The sequence below is a fragment of the Eschrichtius robustus genome, chromosome 2, assembly GCF_028021215.1.
Source record: "Eschrichtius robustus isolate mEscRob2 chromosome 2, mEscRob2.pri, whole genome shotgun sequence".
NCBI classification, from domain to species: Eukaryota; Metazoa; Chordata; class Mammalia; order Artiodactyla; family Eschrichtiidae; genus Eschrichtius; species Eschrichtius robustus.
The window spans coordinates 57,022,086-57,043,066 of NC_090825.1; the positions used below are offsets into that span (position 1 = coordinate 57,022,086).

Below are 20,981 nucleotides of genomic sequence, written 5' to 3' on the forward strand. Positions count from 1 at the left end.
ACCTTGCCCAGTGCATCTCTTCTGTCTGGCTGTTCCTGAGTCATATCCTTTTAAAATAAACCAGTAATCTATTAAAAAAAAAAAAAAAAAAGAACCTCTGAGGAGAGAGCATTGTTTGGCAGGTGGTGGTGTTTTTGAAGGGGCAAAGTGAGGCTGGCTCTGGGTGTATGTGTGGAGGGAAACTGGAAATTGGAACTGTTCCTACCAGGATGAAGAACTGCTGCTGGAGTGACACTGACAGTAGCAGCAAGCAAAAGACGAAATAGTACAGCTGACCCCTGAACAATGTGGTGGGGTGGTTAGGGATGTCAACCTTCCACGCAGTTGAAAACCCATGCATCACTTACAGTCAGCCCTTGGTGTCTGTGGTTTCCCTGTATCTGTGGTTCTGCATCTGCAGATTCAACCAACCGCAGATCGCGTAGTACTGTAGTATTTACTATTGAAAAAAATCCCATTATAAGTAGACCCATGCAGTTCAAACCCCTGCGGTTCAAGGATCAGTTGTAATTGCTTTCTCCTTCCTCCCACCTTGCAGTCTCCCTCTAGTGCCCCCTACTGGCAGAGTCTAATATGGAACCATCTGGCAAAGGGAAATGTTCTTGGCAGAGTCTCAACCAAAGCAAAGTATCGAGGGGTGGGTTTGGAGCAGAGTCACAACAGCTTAATAATCAGCCTAGTTCTCTTGATTGTAACCTGGTTGTTAAAAGGATGAAATGAAACCATGTACACTAAATATCTAGAATTGTGCCTGATACATTGTAAGTGTTCAATAAATCTTAACACTTTTTTTTTTCCTGGTGTGCACTGAGATGAGCCTATGGGGTCTTTTCCCTTCAGTGTAGTGTATTACACTGATTGGTTTTCATATGCTGAACCATTCTTGCATTCCAGGGATAAATCCCAGTTGGTCATGGTGTATAATACTTTTAATATGCTACTGAATTCAGCTTGTTAGCTTTTTTAAAAATTGGTATTTACTATATATATACAGAATTTGAGTTTTTAGGGAGAGAGGCAGAGTCAAGGTGACCTTGAAAGTGTAAGTGGAGGGATCTGAATTGAGAGCTTAGACAAGATGGTAGAATAGGAAGACACTCAGCTTACCTACTCTCATGGCACACCAAAGTTACAGCTATTTACAGAGCAAGTATTGGTGAGAAAGACTGGAATCTACCAGAAAAGATCTTCTACAACTAAAGGTATAAAGAAAGAACCACAGCGAGACATGTAGGAGGGGCAGAGTCACGGTATAGTCAAGACATATGCCCCCAGGTTGGTGACCCACAAATGAGAGAATAATTACGATTGCAGAGGTTCTCCCCAAGGAGTGAGGGGTCTCAACTCCGCACTGGGCTCCTCAACCTGGGAGTCCTGCCTGGGGAAGACAAGTCCTCAGAACGTTTGGCTTTGAAGACCAGGGGGGCTTACTATTGGGAGACCCAGAGGGCTGTGTAGAGACTCCACTCTTACAGGGCACACACAAAATTTCACACACTCTGAGACCCAGGGCAGAAACAGTAATTTGAAAGGAATCTAGGTCAAACCCACCTGCTGACCTTGGAGAGTCTCCTGGAGAGGCAGGAGGCAACTGGAGCTCACCCTGGGGACATAGACACCGACAGGAGCTATTTTGGGGAGCTTGTGGACACTGGCACTGGCAAGTTCCATTTTGTAATCCTCCCTCTAGCTTGTTAGCCTCAGGACCCAGTCCCACCACTGCCTACCAACTTGTAGGCACCAGTACTGGGATGCCTCAGGCCAAGCACAGCCCCACCTGCCAGCAGGCAGGCAGCCTTAAGACTCTCTGAACACACAGCCACCCCTGGACACAGCCCTGTCTACTGGAGGGCCCACAGCTTGGCCTCACATATCACTGCACAGGCACTAGACCCAGGACCCCCAGGGTCCTACACCCAGAGACCCCAGGACCCAGTGGGCAGGCACCATTCCCAGGACCCCTTGGGCCCCAGTCCTGCCCATCCGTGAGCTGGATCTAACTTGGGACCAGCCTCACCCACCAGTGGGCAGTGACCAGCTCCAGGATAACCACAGCCCTGCAGCCTGCCATGGCAGGACCCAGCCTACCCACCAGCAAGCCAGAACCAGCCCCAGGACCTTCTGAGCCCCAACCCTGCCCATCAGCTGCCCTACACAAGCTCAAGACACCTTGGACCCCTCAGCCAGCTGCCCTGGGATCTGGCCCCACTCACCAGTGGGCTGACACAAGCTTCAGGACAACCTGGACACCACAGCCAGCTGTGTCAGGAATCAGCCTCACCCACCAATGGTCTGACACCAGCTCTGAGACTCCTGGGCCCTGCAACCAGAGATTCTAGGGCCAGAATCTGCCAGTGGGCTGCCACTAGCCTCAGCACCTGGCTTCACCCACTGGTGGGTAGGCACCAGTCCCAGGAACACCTGGACCCCAACCCCACCTACCAGCAAGTGGACACTGGCTTCAGGACAACTGCAGGACTCAGCCAACACACCAGCAGGCCAACACCAGCCCCAGCACCCCTTCAGCCCTGGCTCTGTCCAGCAGCAGGCCAATTCCAGCTCTAGGACAACTCAGGTCCCTGTCCCACCCACCAGCAGGCCAACACCAGCTCTGAGATACCTTGGACTCCTCATCCAGCCATCCTGAGATCTAGCCCCACTCACAAGTGGGCCATTATCAACTTTGGGACACCCATAGCCAACTGTGTCAGGAACTGGCCCCACCCACCAACAGGCTGACACTAGATCGGGAAATCCTGGCCTCACAATTACCCACCCCAGAACCTGGCTCTGCCCACCAGTGAACCAAAACTAGCCCTGGGACCTCCTGGAGTTCACAGCCAGTCACCTTGTGATCTGGCTCCACTAACCAGCAGCTGGCAGCCTCTGCACAAAGCAGGGCCTGGCAACTGAACAGACTGGAGGCCAGCCACACCTACCAGACTGTAGTCAGCCACCACAAAGGAAGGACCCCGGCAGCCCACATACAGAGCACCCCTAGAGCATATAGCTTTGGCGACAAGAGGGAAGTGCACGGCTGGGTTGCGTAGGATGTCTCTTACAAAAGGCCACTTCTCCAATGTCAGGAAATGTAACCGACCTACCACATACGTAGAAATAAAAACAGAAAGTTAGGAAAAATGAGACAACAGAGGAATATGTTCCAAATGAAGGAACAAGATAAAACCCCAGAAGAAGAACTAGGTGAAGTGGAGATAGGCAATCTATCCAATAAAGAGTTCAAGGTAATGATCATAAAGATGATCAAAGAACTTGGGAGAAGAATGGATGAACACAGTGAGAAGTTTTACAAAGCATTAGAAAGTATAAAGAAGAAGAAAATAGAGCCTAAGAATACAATAACTGAAATGAAATATACATTAGAAGGAATCAACAATAAATTAAATGATACAGAGGAAAGGATCAGTGAGCTGGAACACAGAGTAGTGGAAATCACAGAAAAAAGAATAAAAAGAAATAAAGAAAGCATAAGAGTCTTCTGAGACAACATCAAGCATACTAACTTTCACATTATAGGGGTCCCAGAAGGAGAAGAGAGAGCGAAAGGGGCAGAGAACATATTTGAAAACATCATATCTTAATAGCTGAAAACTTCCCTAACCTGGGAAAGGAAACAGACATTCAGGTCCAGGAATCACAAAGAATTCCCAATAGGATCAACCCCAACGAGACCACACCAAGACACATTGTAATTAAAGTAGCAAAAAGTAAAGATAAATAGAGAATATTAAAAGCAGCAAGGAAAAAGCAACAAGTTATGTACAAGGGAATGCCCATAAGTCTATCAGCTGACTTTTCAGTAGAAACTGTGCAGGCCAGAGGGAACTGACACAATATATTTAAAGTGATGAAAGGGGAAAACCTACAACCAAGAATACTCTATCTAGCAAGGCTTTCATTCAGATTTAATGGAGAGATCAAAGGTTTTACATAGAAGCAAAAGCTTAAAGAGTTCATTACCACCAAATCAGCTTTGCAAGGAGTATTAAAGGGAGTTCTCTAAGTGAAAAAGAAAAGGCCACAACTAGTAACATGAAAATTACAAAAGGAAAAAGCTCACTGGTAAAGGCAAATATACAGTGAAGGTGGTAAATCAACCATGTACAGAGCTAGTAGGAAGGTTAAAAGACAAAAGTAGTAAACTTGTCTATGTCTGTAATAAGTAGTTAAGGGATACAGAAAACAAAAAGATGCAAAATATGTCAAAACCAGTAATCATGGGGGGGAGTAAAAATGCAGAATTGTTAAAATGTGTTTGAAATTAAGGGATCAGCAACTTAAAATAATCATATCTGTATCTATCTATCTATCTATCCATCCAACCATCCATCCATCAATCTAGAAAGAGATTGCTATATATAAACCTCATGGTAACCACAAACCAAAAATCTATAATAAATACACACACAAAAAAGAGAGAGGAATCCAAACATAACACTAAATATAGTCATCAAATCACAAGGGAAAAACAAAAGAAGAAGAGAACAAAAAAGAACTATAAAAGCAATCCCCCAAAATTAACAAAATGGCAATAAGTACATACCTATCAATAATTACTTTAAATGTAAATAGACTAAATGCTCCAATCAAAAAACAGAGAGTGGCTGAATGGATATAAAAACAAGACCCACATATACATATACATATATACCCATATATATAGTGACTCTACAAAAGACTCACTTCAGATCTAAAGACACACACAGACTGAAAGTGAGGGAATAGAAAAAGGTATTCCATGCAATAGAAATCAAAAGAAAGCTGGGGTAGCAATACTTATATCAGGCAAAATAAACTTTAAAACAAGACTATCACAAGATACAAAGAAGAACATTATGTAATGATCAAGAGATCAATCTAAGAAGACGATATAACAATTGTAAATATATAGGCATCCAACACAGGAGCACATAAATACATAAAGCAAACATTAACAGATATAAAGGGAGAAATTGACAGTAACACAATAATAATAGAAGATTTTAACACACCATTTACATCAATGGACACATCATCCAGACAGAAAATCAACAAGGAAACATTGGCCTTAAATGACACATTAGACCAGAGGGACTTAATTGATAGAACATTCCATTCAAAAGCAGCAGAATACACGTTCTTTTCAAGTGCACATGGAACATTCTTCCAGGATAGATCACGTGCTAGACCACAAAAAAAAGTATCAGTAAATTTAAGAAAACTGAAATCATATGAAGCATCTTTTCCAACAACAATGCTATGAGACTAGAAATCAACTACAAGAAAAAAACTGCAAAAACACAAACACTTGGAGGCTAAACAATATGCTACTAAACAACAAATGGATCACTGAAGAAATCAAAGAAGAAATTTAAAAATACCTGGAGACAAATGAAAATGAAAACACAATGATCAAAAATCTATGGGATGCAGCAAAAGCAGTTATAAGAGGAAAGTTTATAGTGATACATGCCTACTCAGGAAACAAATATCAAATAAACAACCTAATCTTACACTTAAAGGAACTAGAAAAAGAAGAACAAACAAAACCAGAAGTTAGTAGAAGGAAAAAAAAAATCATAAAGATCAGAGCAGAAATAAATGAAATAGAGACAAAGAAAGACAGAAAGACAGAAAGAAAGAAAGACAGAAAGAAAGAAAGAAAGAAAGAAAGAAAGAAAGAAAGAAAAAGAAAGAAAGAAAGAAAGAAACTAACAGTTGATTCTTTGAAAACATAAGCAAAATTGATAAACCTTTAGCCAGACTCATCAAGAAAAAAACAGAGAGGGTCCAAATCAGTGAAATCAAAAATGAAAAAGGAGAAGTTACAACTGACACCACAGAAATACAAAGGATCATAAGAGCTTACTTTGAACAGCTATATACCAAGAAAATGGACAACCTAGAAGAACTGGGAAAATCCCTAGAAATGTACAATCTCCCAACATTGAACCAGGAAGAAATAGAAAATATGAACAAACAAATCACCAGCAATGCAACTTAATATGGAATAATAATAATAAAAAAGCTCCCAACAAACAAAAGTCCAGTACCAGACGGCTTCATAGATGAACTCTACCAAACACTTAGAGAAAAGTTAACACCTATCCCTCTCAAACTATTCCAAAAATTTGCAGAGGAAAGAATGCTCCTAAACTCATTCTACAAGGCCAGCATTACCCTGATACCAAAGATAGCACAAAAAAAGAAAATTACAGGCCAATATCACTATGAACATACATGCAAATATCCTCAACAAAATATTAGCAAACTCAATCCAACAATATATTAAAGGACCATACACCATGATCAAATGAGATTTATCCCAGGGATGCAAGGATGGTTCAAGATTTGCAAATCAATCAAGGTGATACACCATATTAACAAATTGAAGACTAAAAATAATGTGATCATCTCAATAGATGCAGAAAAAGCTTTTGACAAAATTCAACCCCGATTTATTATGAAAACTCTCCACAAAATGGGTACAGAGGGAACATACCTCAATGTAATAAAGGCCACATATGACAAGCCCACAGCTAACATCATTCTCAACAGTGAAAAGCTGAAAGCATTTCCTCTAAGATAAGGAACAAGACAAGGATGCCCACTCTTGCCACTTTTATTCAACATAGTACTGGAAGTTCTAGCCATAACAATCAGATAAGAAAAAGAAATAAAAGGAATCCAAATTGGAAAAGAAGAAGTAAAACTGTTGCTCTTTGCAGATGACATGATACTATACATATAAAATCCAAAAGACACCACCAAAAAACTACTAGAGCTCACTGATGAATTTGGTAAAGTTGCAGTATACAAAATAAATATACAGAAATCTGTTGCATTTCTATACTCTAAGTACAAACTATGAGAAAGAGAAATTAAGGATTTACAATTGCATTAAATAGAATAAAATACCTAGGAATAAATCTAACTAAGGAGGTAAAAGACCTATATTCAGAAAACTATGAGACACTGATGAAAGAAATGGAAGACAACACAAATAGAAAGATATTCCGTGTTCATGGATTGGAAGAATAAATATTGTTAAAATGACTATACTACCAAGGCAATCTACAGATTCAATTCAATCCCTATCAAAATGCCAATGGCCTTTTTCCTAGAACTAGAACAAATAATTTTAAAACTTGTATGGTAGCACAAAAAACCCTGAATAGAAAAAATAATTTTGAGAAAGAAGTACAGAGCTGAAGGTATCATGCTCCCTAACTTCAGACTATACTACAAAGCTATAGTCATCAAAATAGTATGGTACTGGCACAAAAACACATAGAGCAATGGAACAGAATAAACAGCCCAGAAATAAATCCACACACTTATGGTCAATTAATCTGTGACAAAGGAGGCAAGAATATACAATGGGGAAAAGATATTTTCTTCAATAAGTGGTGCTGAGAAACTGGACAGCTACATGTAAAACAATGAAATCAGAACATTTTCTCACACCTTATACAAAAATAAACTCAAAATAGATTAAAGAGCAAAATATAAGATCAGAAACCACAAAATTCCTAGAAGAAAACATAGGCAGAGCACTCTTTGACATAAATCACAGTAATAGTTTTTTTTGAATCTGTCTCCTAAGACAAAGGAAACAAAAATATACAAACGGTACTTAAAAGCTTTTGCACAGCAAAGGAAACCATTGACAAAACAAAAAGACAACCTACTGAATGGGAGGAAATATTTGCAAATGATATGACCAATAAAGGGTTAATATCCAAAATATATAAATGGCTCATATAACTTAATATCAAAAAAACAAACAACCCAATAGAAAAATGGGCTGAAGACCTAAGTAGACATTTTTTCCAAATGACCACCTGGCCAATCGGCACATGAAAATATGCTCAACATCACTAATCATCAGAGAAATGCAAATTAAAACCACAATGAGATATCACCTCACAGCTGTCAGGATGGCTACCATCAAAAAGAACACAAATAACAAATGTTAATGAGGATGTGAAGAAAAGGGAACCCTTGTACACTGTTGGTGGGAATGTAAACTGGTGCAGCCACTGTGGAAACAGGATAGAGGTTCCTCAAAAAACTAAAAATAGAACTACCATATGACCCAGCAATTCTTTGGGTATATATCCAGAGAAAATGAAAACACTAATTCAAAAAGACACATGCACAAAACAGAAACAGACTCACAGACATAGAAAACAAACTTACGGTTACCAAAGAGGAAGGTGCGGGGCGGAGGGAGAGGGATAAATTAGGAGTATGAGGTTAACAGATACAAACTTCTATACATAAAATAAGCAACAAGGATTTACTGTATAGCCCAGGCAACACTATTCAATATCTTGTAATAACCTATAATGGAAAATAATCTGAAAATATATACACATATATGTATATAACTAAATCACTTTGCTGTACACTTGAAACTAACACAACATTGTAAATCAACTATACTTCAATAAAAAAGATACATGCACCCCAATGTTCAGAGCAGCATTATTTGCAATAGCCAAGATATAGAAGCAACCTAAGTGTTCATGAATAGATCAATAGATAAAGAAGATGTGGTATACATACATACAATGGAATATTACCCAGCCATAAAAAAGAATGAAATTTTGCCATTTGCAGCAACATGGATGGAGTTGGAGGGTATTATGCTTAGTGAAATAAGTCAGACAGAGAAAGACAAATATTGTATGCTATCATTTATATGTGGAATCTAAAAAATAAAACAAATGAATGAATAACAGAAACAGACTCACAGATATAGAGAACAAACCAGTGGTTACCAGTAGGGAGAGGGAAAGCGGGGAGGGACAAGACACAGGAAGGGGATTAAGAGGTACAAACTACTGTGTATTAAATAAATAAGCTACATGGATATATTGTACAGCAGAGGGAATATAGCCAATATTTTATAATGACTTTAAATGGAGTATAATCTGTAAAATTTTGAATCACTTTGTTGTACACCTGAAACTAATATAATATTATAAATCAACTATGCCTCAATAAAATATAAATAAAATAAAATAAAATAAAAAGGAAGTATAACTAGAATTTCCTCACCAGTCTGCTCTGAAAGCCATTCCAGTTTTGGATTCACGAGCTGTTTAGAGGAAGGTGATCTCTCTCCCCTGCTCTTTCAGTGTTTCCAGTTGTCGTAATTGCAAGTGGATGTAGCTAAAGACAAATGGGAAACATAAACTGAGTGGTTTAGAAGAACAATTTTGAGAGCCTAGCTCTTTCTAAATGCCAGGGACTGTTTCAACTGTTAACTCAAGGGTTAAGAGCCTGAAAAGAATGTCAGGCTAGCTGACCAGAATCTTTATGATTAAAGAGAAAAGTTGGCTCTCCTGGATCTCTGATCTATCCCAGTGGGAAAAGGGGCAGACCACTCCTATCGCAACACCACTCCATCCTTGCTGCTGGAGGACACGCATGGGGAGATACCTGAGGGGGTCCCCTGCTTGCTTTCCCTTCTGTTTGGCAGTGAAGTTGAAGATCACAAGCCTTGTCCTGTAGCAGGGAGAGGTATTTTGGTGGGGAAAAAAAGTCCCCTGGTTTCCCAGGAGCACTTGGGATAAACAAACGTAGGGTTTCCAAAGATTTCTGATGATAAGAACCACCTGGGGCACTTACTCTCCCTTGGAAATGTTGGTTCTGTTGAGCTGAGTTGGGAACTCACATGTTGCCATTTAAAAAAAGTGGCCCAGGTGATTTTTATCATCAGGCAAGTTTGGGAAGCCCTGCCCTAGGGCAAGAGGGCAACTCTTCCTGGACCTTGAGCTCATGCCTGCGGAAGGGAGCTGATATAATATTTAACCCCTGAAGAGACACATCTGTTTGGAGAAGATCTGTCTAGGAAAGTTACAGGGCTACAGTTACTATTCTGTGGAGGACGAAATTGGTTGGGGCCCTTCTGAAGTTCTGTAGTTATGAATGAATGACAGATCATGTCATTGAAGGGCAAGTTTTCTTCTTGAAATCAGCTTGGGTTTGGTTGCAAAACACAGCAGACTTGGAAATCCAGCTGTTTACTTCACGATGGAAACTGGGGGCTGAGCTGCCACTACCGAGCCAGGGTCTGAAGTGCGTGTCCCTGAGACCCCAGGTCATACCTGATGCTCTGCCAATGACGTGGTGCATGGAAAGGCCTCTAGGGTGTCCTTCCTCTCCCATAGCTGGAATTGTTCCCCTAATGCTGAAAGCAAAGGCACTTGGAGCTGGCCAGGAAAGAGCAGGACCTCAGAGCTTCGTGAGAGTTGCTATGAAAGTTTAAGTGTCATCACAACTAGAGATTCCTGGGGTGGGAAGGAAAACAGACAGTCATGAAAGAGGTCTCTGTCTATTTCTAGTGAGCTGACCCAGCAGGAAAGTTGGGTTAGATTCCTGAGCATGTGGTGGACACATCAAGGGCCCCTGCACAACCAGAGGCCCTGGGAGGGGGGGGTCCTCTGCTATTTCTACAATCTTGGTTTGGGTAGGATGCAAACAGAGCCTTGGAGCAGCACCTGACACATCTAAAAAAGTACTGCCTGGCACATAAGATGGGCTCAGTAAAAACTTTCTGAATGAGTGAATGAATGGGAAGAGAGAGAGAGCTTGTCACTGAATTGCAAATCAGAGGCCTCCAATTGTTGACAATATATGAGAAAGATTCAAGCCTCATTTCTCAGACCTTTATTCTTCTAAACAAAGTTCAGGGCTCTGCATGTTCTACTCTGTTAACCACAGAAGCCCAAAGTTCTTCCATAACTAATCTGAAACTGGGATCCCTTTGCTCTGCTCTCAGGAGCTCTCACAACCTCTTTCCCCGTGAAGAAGTGTAAGGATGATGGAGCAGGGCCGTGGCCGCATGGAAGATTTCCCTCTCAACGTGTTTTCGGTCACTCCTTACACACCCAGTACTGCTGACATCCAGGTGTCGGATGACGACAAGGCGGGGGCCACCTTGCTCTTCTCAGGCATCTTCCTGGGACTGGTGGGGATCACATTCACCATCATGGGCTGGATCAAACACCAAGGAGTCTCCCACTTTGAATGGACCCAGCTCCTTGGGCCCATCCTGCTGTCAGTGGGGGTGACATTCATCCTGATTGCCGTCTGCAAGTTCAAAATGTTCTCTTGCCAATTGTGCAAAGAAAGTGAGGAGAGGCTCCCGGACTCAGAGCAGTTGGCAGGAGGACAATCGTTTGTTTTCACTGGTATCAACCAACCCATCACCTTCCATGGGGCCACCGTGGTGCAGTATATCCCTCCTCCTTATGGCTCTCAAGAGCCCATGGGGATGAACACCACCTACCTGCAGCCAGTGGTGAACCCGTGTGGCCTCATACCATCTGGAGGGATGGTGGCCACCATGCCAAGCCCTCCTCAGTACTACACCATCTACCCTCCAGAGAATGCTGCCTTTGTTGATGACCAGGACTACCCTTCCTTCGTGGGCGGTGGAAATGACAGGTAGGATGAGTGCCTTGGGGATGCTCCCCTTCCAGCTGTGGCAGTCACAGTCTATGGCTGCGTTTGGTCTGTAAGGAAGGTGGTGGGAGACTGCAGATCTCCGTGTGGCCCGTTGCCAGGATGGTGGCATTGGTTCTGAGAGTGGTGCTGTGGGCTGTAATGCATCTTGTGCTTTCTGCTCCCGTTTCAGGACCAGCCCTGATGCTGAGCAGCTAGAAGAGACACAGCTGGGAGATGAGGACTCTGCCTGCTTCTCTCCTCCCCCCTATGAGGAAATATGCTCCCTCCCTCGCTAGAGACTATGCGGCTGAGGGCACAGAGTTTTAGATTTTTGCTGACAACTGAAGTGTTCTATGCTGTGACCTTCAGAAGTTAGACAACAGAGCAGCCCAGGAAGCCTGACAGATACCATTCGAGGCGGGGAAGGGGGAAGTGGGAGGTAGACTCTCTCTGACTGTTAAAAATTAGTCTAGGGTGGGGATATGCCCTTCCGGTCGAGCTAGAAATCCCCTGGATATGGTTCAGGATCAGGAACTTCACCTGTTTATTCACCACCCACCCCTTTCCCACTGGAACGCACTGGTGTCTTAATTTGAGCTCCAGTAGCCAAGGGAAAAATCACTACTGCTGTGACTTTGGGAGTTTCCACAGTAGTGAGAATGGGGGTAGGGGAAGGAAGCAGGGAATAGAAAACGGGCTCAAATGGAGATTTCCCAGTTCCTGTTCTCAGCTGGGGATCTTCATATGTATAAGAACTCGGTTGCCATCTGGTGTCCCTTGAGGACTCTGGCATCTCAAAGGCTGCAAAAATAAATGAATTAAATGCAAGAAAATAATGTCTTCTGTTAGAACAGTATTAGATAGCTGGCTAATAAAATAGACAACTGTTGGGAACATACTGTATAGCACAGGGAACCCTACCTAATGCACTGTGGTAACCTAAATGGGAGGGAAGTCCAAAAGCAAGGGGATATCTGTATGTGTATGGCTGATTCATTTTGTTGTGCAGTGGAGGCTAACACAACATTGTAAAGCAACCATACTCCAATAAAAATTAATAAAAAAAAAATCATAGGACTATGATGTCAATAAATCCTTAAGTTACCACAGAGAGACACATCACAGCGGCTCTCAGCTGTCGATGTTCTCTCTCGCAAGGCTGAAGCTTGAGGTGCCCACCCCAACATGGGATTAGTGCTGGACCCAGTGGCCAACAGAACACGAGCACCTCCCTACACGTAGATGAGATCTGTTAAATTAGACAGAATAGAGCTGCTGTGTCAACACCTGGAAAATCATGTCATGGAAACAATCTCTATGGTCAAGATAAGCTCACCTTCTTTATAAAACAACTTTGGTGCCCTTAATCTCCCAGAATCTGGACTGTGTAATTAACAACCAGAACAGATTCACAGGCTTTAGAAGAGACAGATAAAACCATCAGAGTTTAAAAGAAAGTATTTTCCATAGGCTACAAAGGTCGGCCACTCAAGGTAAGGGTGGGTGGCTCATTCCAAAGGAAGACCAGGATTTAGCAATCCTTTAGAGTTTTGGTGCTGTGTTTGCATATGGAGTGATTTTTACTAACCTTTATCAGAAGCATCTAGTTGTCCAAGGATATGATTAACATAAGCTTGGTATATTATTATTGTGATTTGTATTATATCTTAGGGATGAAATCTCCTTTTTTTTAATTTAATTTTTATTTTATATTGGAGTGTAGTTGACTTACAATACTGTAACACACTCTCCTTTAATGGTCATTGCTACTTTTTTTTTGTATCTATATTGTACTTTATTTTTTTAACATCTTTATTGGAGCAAAATTGCTTTACAATGGTGTGTTACTTTCTGCTGTATAACAAAGTGAATCAGCTATACATATACATACATCCCCATGTCTCCACCCTCTTGTGTCTCCCTCCCACCCTCCCTATCCCACCCCTCCAGGTGGTCACAAAGCACTGAGCTGATCTCCCTGTGCTATGCGGCTGCTTCTCACTAGTTATCTATTTTATATTTGGTAGTGTATAAATGTCCATGCCACTCTCTCACTAGGGACGAAATCTCTTTGTATGAGAAATCATTTTCATGTTCAGTGATAGCAGGTGATGGAAAAATATGATTCAGTTAACAGAAAATAGCTTTTTGCTCAGCATATTCATGAAATACTGGACTCCTGGCTAAGGGCCATCAGTTCAGGGAGGACGTCAGGTGACAGGGACATAGTTGAGCACCACCAGTGGCATGCCCACCAACAATGCCTACACACCTGCCTCCCTCATCCCTCTCCCTCCTCATCCTCGCCCACCGCATAACTTTATATTCCTGGATTTGGGTTCCAATGAGCATCAAGGGTAGTTCAAAAGGGAAAGAGATGTTAAGAAAGGACATCCATGTGTGGAAGGTGGGCCGGTGGGACAGCCACTTTGTCTCAGTGAGGCCTGGAGTCCGATGTGCAGGGAAGTGGCCTTGGGGGCTTTTTAGCTCTAGGCTGCCATCATTCAGCACCAGCTGTCCCTGTTCCAAGGCAAAGTGCTAACACAGAGGTAATTTATGCTTCTGGAGACAGTGCACCAGAGCTGACAGCTCAAGGTGGGAGGTGGGGCTCAGAAAATAGGAATTCAGCACTTATTTATTGAGCACATCCTCTGTGTCAGGACCCGGGCCATCAAGTGGGGATATAACATTGGAAAAACGAACCCATAGAAAAGCAGCTACGGCTAGTCTAGAGAGAGAGACAGCTACTGATCACTTATCCCCTGACACCCAAGAGGGGTCCTGGAGCCGTAAGAGCGATTTGGACTAGTCGGGAGGGTCAGCAGAGCTGACTTGGGAAAGTGAAGTCAGGACCACTGCCCTGTATAACCCCGGGAGCACCGTTACATGGACAGCCATGACATCGGACTCCCTGGACCTCTGAGGCCGGAGCTAAAGGAACAGTAGCTGACACTAGACAAAGAGGAGGAGGAGGAGCGGCTGTGTAAACCTTTCGATTTTGCTGCCGCTACAGCCCTCAAACAGAGCTGCCTTCCAGCACCTGGGAAATTATATCCACCAGCTCTCTGGCTTCGAAGCAACCCCACCATGCTCTCTTTCTGTTTTCCTTTTGGGGTTGCAGGGGCCAACATAATGGGAAGCCCACCAACTGGCCCCTGGACTCTGACGCCAGGTCTTCGCTGGTCTCTTTGACCAGCGGGGACACACTTCTGGCAGAGTTTCAGGTTTGTTGTCTGGATATTTGCCTTTTCTCATTCTCTCTCTCAGTATCTTATCAGGGCTGAATGGAGGGCTGTGATCTGGGGAGAGTGAATTGGGGTCTGTCTGGTCCCAGCTGTGCCATCCACCCTGAGATTCCTGGTGTGGAATGTGGCCCTAGCTTTAGGCACATGCTGAAAGGTCCAGTGTCCAGGCCAGAACCCATGGGCCACCGTCAGCCTTGTTAAATATCTTAGTATGTGTCTGCAGAGCAATTGGGAAGTCATTGAAGAGTTTTAATGAAGAGGGAGCTGTGATCTGATTCTGAACACTTCCTGGTTAGGGCAAGACCCAGAGGCACACAGGGTGTGATACTGACCTTGCTGGTAAAGTCCAGATGTCAGTGACCGGAGCACCAGGAGACATCCCTCTCCTCTAGCCTCAGTCTTCACTGGGGTGCCATGGCTGGGCATGCTCTGGCAATCTACACATCATTCAGAACAAAGCCAAAAGGTCTTGTTAATCAAAGGGGACGGGTGTCTTAAGAACTAAATGTTAACATCTCTCGGGAGCCAGTTTGGGTTGGGCCTCTGGTCTGGAGGCACTGATGACAGCTGGCAACATTGATAGGACAGGAGCGGACCCTCCAAGCCTGGGTAATGAGGCCCAGGCACCAAAGGGAAGAAACTTTCACAAAGCTCTTAGACTTCTTTCTCCTCTCGGGCTGATCTCTCGTGCAGTGTGGGTCTCGCCACGCCCTCCGCAGGGCCCTGGGAGGTAGGTATCCTGCAGGGATGGCAATCGTTTTCCCTTTCGCTCCACTGAACCAGGCACGGGTCTAAGTTTCAAATGCAGCAAGTGGCTCTGCTCCAAAACAGCCCTTTAAGTGCTCCCCCCCACTTTTTTGGGGGGCGGGGTGTACAGTATAAAAATAAACCGCTTGTTTGTGATGAGCTGGCCTTGGGTGGCTGTTTTCAGCTTCAGCCCTCTGGGGTTTGGCGTTGGCCTTGTTTACTATCCGGTCAGTGGAGTGGGGAAGAGCTGAAGGTCCACACCCCCAGGGGGCTGGTGTTTCTCCCCCAAACAGAGTGCCTCACAGTGGTCCTGGGATAGACACCTTCTTACCAACCGAGAGAAGGGGGCGGCCAGCCTAGCTCTCAGTAGGGTCCCCGCCTGTCACAAGCAGGCACTGTCTGCAGATGCCACTCACACCCCTGGACGGTCACCAAGGGCCTCGCGCAAAGCCCTCTACAGATGCTCGGTTCCTGGTGAATAACAAATGCGAAATGAATAAACGAAGAACTTTTCAAATAGATAACAACCACTCTAGTTCAACTTAGCTCTTTTTTTTTTTCTCATTATGTAAAATTTCAAACAAGTACAAGATTAGAGAGGATAGTATATGAAACCCTATGTAACCATTACCCACCCTCAACTCACAGCCAATCTTACTTCGTTTATCCTCCCACCCACAATCCCCCAACTGGATTTTTAAAAAGCAAATCCAAACCATCAAATGATTTCATCCTAAAACATTTCATTGTGTATCTTTAAAAGATAAAAACTCCAAAAAAATACAACACCATTATTACACCCAAAAAATTTATAATAATTCCTTAATGTCTTCAAATATTTAGTCATTATTCAACGTCTTCAGTTTTCTCTATTCTGTTTAATTTTTTACCTCTTTGTTTTGTTTGAAATCAGGATCCAAATGAGATTGGCTTTTGGCTAAATGGATCCTTAATTTCTCTCTATATTATACTATATTTTGGATGCAGAGAGTTGGCAAACTATTCATGGTAGCAGAATCATATTTACTAAATTTCACTTTCCAAACAAAAATGTTTTTCAAGGTTTTTTGCTTTACATTTCCCTGGCAGTTCCCTGAAACTCTAGGACTCTCCTGGAATTAGAAACTTATTTTTTTCTACTTTTAGCATATTATTAGAGATTTTTCTAAGCACAGTCCTAGAAAAAAATTTACATGAAAAAAATCTTTGAGTGTTTGAGAAATATTTGTTGCATAATAGTTTCAAGAGTTTCAATAATATCAGAAAACTGATAACCATCAGTATTTCTGGCTTGGTTGGTGAAACTTCTTTGGAAAAAAAAAAAAAGTTTTTTACTCCAGAGACCATAAAAAATCCTTTGAACATTTCAAAAGTGGGAACCAGCGTCTTCCCTCTAAGAAATAAAACCTCTTGCTCTACATTAAAATACCACCTGGTACTATTAAACTCTCTAAGGCTATTGACTGTGGGCCTCTTACCAATGAGTTCTCAATTTTCAAATTAAAAACGAATATATTTTCTGGTCATGCCTACAACTCTTCCTTTGAAGGTGTGTGTGTGTGTGTGTGTGTGTGTGTGTGTGTGTGCGTGTTCACCTACACCTTCTTATTATTGAATGTGATTTACGGATTTCTTTCCCACTCACTACTTGTAAATCATCAAGAGTTTTATGTCCCAAGCAGTCAGCAGTTGGTTATAAAATCAACAGAGAGCTGTACTAAATAAACCCTTACTGGATTGCTCCTAAGAACTGATGACAAATCAGAAAGTGAAGACAATTCCATGGGAATGATTCTCACCTGCCTCTGGGATACCACAAAGCTCTCAGATATGGGGATTTTATTTGTCTTGCGCTTTTAGGAAGATTAATAACCAGATGAACTGGGAAGGAAGTCAGTTTTCTAGGTTCCAGAAGTTTTCTTATAACAAAGAATTTTTCCCCCAGCACAAAACCTACACATGTGTAAATCATAGACACAAATATGTGTGCTGGAGTCTGTGCTTACACACAAGGGGCTGGAAATGAAGCTATGTGATTTTCCTGTTTTAACCTTCCATTAGTATAAAAGAACACATTTTTTTAAAAAAAGGGGTATGTGTGTGCGTACTCTTTTTTAAATATATAGAATATCTCTTGAAGAAGACATAAAAACTGGTAATAATCATGTCTGGGGCAGAGGATGGGAGACTTATTTTTCACTTTAATTCATGCTAATTAATAAATTTTTTTACCATGTTCATAATATTGCCTGTTCAAAGAATTATTTTTAGAATACAAGAAGAAAAGGAAATGATCTCTCTCCATGTGCTTTTAATGTTAACCTCATCTTCTTGAGTCCAAGGGTAAATGATTTTCATTGCCACTGATGCTTATACATGTAACAGGTAAACACACACAAGACACATAGAAACAAACGTGGTATGTATACATACATCTATGTGGACAGAATGCAATGTAATATGAGTAACACTTCTATATAGACACACACACACAAAGTCTCTGGGGGAGAGAACACAGCTTTCACTGTGTATGTGGAAGAATTTTCACACATATATGTTGTTGCTAAAGTCCTCTGCCCATGGGGTAAAACACTGACCAACATCAGTGTAACGGCAGCACACAGAGTCATGAATCTGATTCCACAGGGTTCTTCCTTTGATGATTTGTCTCAACCCAGGTTCCTCCTTCACACTTGAAAAACTGTTCACAGCAGACAGCCATTTACTTACCAAAGAGCCACCACCATTGTACCTTCAGAGGTGAAACAGAGCAACCTAAGTAAACTGATTCCTCATCAGAAGGAGCTCCAGGGATTAACTTTGCACACTTCCCCTCCCTCCCCACCCCAAGTGGGTGTGAGAGGGAATCGTGGCTACAGCAGCACCCCCTGCCCCTTTCTCTCCTGGAATTGGTCAGGGGCTCCTCCCCCGGGGTCTGTGGGGCTGGTCTGATCCCACCTCATCCAGGAAGGACGCCCTGATCCCTCAACAGCCTGAACAGGAGCAACACAAACATGCTTGGAATTTTTCAGAAGGCAAATAGATCTCTTTGTGTGCTGTCTACAAAGCTCAAAGAGGACAGGTTTAGGCTAGAGTGTGTCTGTGCCTCATTAGAGCCCCTTGGAGGCCATGGCGGGGGGGCTCATCCTTGGGGGTCACCTTTCTGGTCCCTGTGCTCAAGTGACATCCCAACCGACTTCCCAGCCTACCCTGTGGTCCTTGAAGGCCTGTGGCAGGAGGCACCATAGTTACTCACTCGTGCATTTGGCAGACGTTCTCAAAACTGAACAAAGTGAGCCTGTCACTTCAAGGGAAATAACTGACAGTATTTGTTGCCAATGATAACATTCAACCTTTCAAGTGAAAATTAGAATTTTTGAAAACTTCTATTTGTCATCGTGAGCTTGACAACTTCTCCAAAAGTGGACTTTTCTTTTGAGATCGGTATTGATATTTTAAAATGTAATTTCTAAAAATTTATATAATGAAATGTGTCAGCATTTGAAAGGTCAGTACAACTCAGTGAACGAATATTCTCCACATGACCACTACGTGATATTACAAAATCACGTGTGGGAAAAATGAACTCAGTGTACAAGATAGACCAATGGATTTTAATGTAACAGAGTACAAAATGTTCATTGATACAATTTCAGATTCCACATTGCAACTAGCCTTTCAGAAATTACCACCTGGGTTTTGGTCTGGTATCCAAGAATATCCATAATTACCTGAAAAGCTTGTAAAATACTTCTGTATTTTCCAACTACACATCTGTGTGAGACCAGATTCTCTTCATAGAGTTCAACCAAAACAACATATGGCAACAGATTCAAAGCAGAAGCAGATATGAGATATGAGTCTGGCTGTCTTCTGTTAAGTAAGATAATAAACAAATTTGCAAAAATGGAAAACAATATCACTTCTCATTTTTTTTTTTTGCTTTGGAAAAATATGCTATTTAATACAGAAAGGGTTTATAATTGCAATTTTCATGTTTTAATATTTTTGAAGGCCCTGGAGCTGTTTTAATTTTTTTCCAGTTTTATTGAGGTATAACTGACAAAAAATTGTAAGATATTTAAAGTGTATAATGTGATGATTTGATATGTGCATTATAATTTTTAAATGAATAAACAAATATTTTATCCTCTTTTGGCTTTAATTTCTAGTATAGTAAATGGTAAATACTAATAGATAGTCCATAAACAAAAGTTCTTTGGGTTCCTCAGTAAATTTTACAGGTATAAAAGGTTTTCAAGATCAAAAATGTTGAGAACTGCTGGCATATGTTACTGGGGGGAGAGGGAGAGGTGGCAACATGCCCAGCAAAAGACTATACTTCCCAGCCTCCTTTGCAGCTAAGTTTGGCCATATGACTAAGTTCTGGCTAACTGGATGTAAGGAGACGTTTTTGGAAGGGGTTTCCTCAAAGACTGCTTAGAAAGCAGATAGCTGGGGGAATTCCTTTTCTGACTTTCTCTTTTTCCTCATTCTGTTTTTCTTCCTTGAAGACTACGACTTATATGTGATCACAGAAGCTTCAGCAGCTACCTTGAACCATGAGGTGACCTTGAGGATGGAGGCTACTTGTTACAAAGATGGAACAGAAAGATAGAAGAAGCCTGGGTCCCCAATGACTATGATGCTGCCTGACTATCTACATCAGAGTTCTTTTAAGAGAACTTTTTGAGAGAGAGAAATAAACTTTGAAATCTTGTTTAAGTCACTATTATTTTGGTTTGTCTGTTCCACATAGTGGAACCTAATTCTGCTCCTTTTAAGTGTGGCAATGTGCCAAGACCAGCTACAAAGGACCCATTTTATGCGGATTATATAATTATTTCATAGGCATTTCTAAGATTGGGTTTTATTCCCATGTCAACCACTGTCTTAAGGTGTGATGTTGAAAAAGCATTATTCAGGGTTGGTATTATAGGCACTCAGAAATTCATTCACATTGTAAAGCAATGATACTCCAATAAAGATGTTAAAAAAAAAAAGAAGTTCATTCAACTCTTTGAGCAACAAACATTTAGGAAGACCATCTTATTGGCAGGCAGTGAAGCAGGCACTGGGTACACGTGCGCTCAGAGCCCTTGTGGTCCATGGAGGAAACCGCCTCACTCCAGGACCTAGCACTGCCCTCACAGCTCTGCTGCAGGCCCTACACTAGGATAACAGACTATTCTGGGTATGGAGAGAAAAGCAGACAGCTTGTCATTTAATTGGTATTTCCAGGGCGTGACTTAAAGTTCTCTTGAATAAATTTCATTGTCACTACACTCACTGAACCAGAATGGCCCAAATAAACAAAAACACTTCCCTCTCCTTAATTTTGATGGGTTAACACATCTCATGTCCCCAACTAGCCACATCAGTTGTTGAGGGCTCTCTCACGCTACATTGTCAATATTGTAAGTAACTGCCTGGATTTGAAAGTCTAGTTGTAGGAGGCCATCAAACCTTTTCCATGGAACCACCTGTAACTTAAATCCTCTAAGCAAAGGCAACTTTCTATGGACCCTC

At 42.1% G+C, this 20,981-nt stretch overlaps 1 protein-coding gene across 2 annotated transcripts; it reads left to right on the top strand.

Moving 5' to 3' along the window:
* The first annotated feature begins 10,766 nt into the window (after window positions 1-10,766).
* On the top strand, window positions 10,767-20,433 carry TMEM174 (transmembrane protein 174). 2 transcript variants are annotated; one of them, XM_068535497.1, is made up of 2 exons: window positions 10,767-11,460; window positions 19,967-20,433. In XM_068535497.1, the coding sequence occupies exons 1-2, from the start codon at window positions 10,832-10,834 to the stop codon at window positions 20,016-20,018; spliced, it is 681 nt and encodes a 226-aa protein (XP_068391598.1). In that variant the 5' UTR covers window positions 10,767-10,831; the 3' UTR covers window positions 20,019-20,433. The 2 variants fall into 2 exon arrangements, with proteins under 2 accessions (XP_068391598.1, XP_068391597.1); XM_068535496.1 differs by lacking the exon at window positions 19,967-20,433 and adding an exon at window positions 11,651-12,503.
* The last annotated feature ends 548 nt before the right edge of the window (window positions 20,434-20,981 follow it).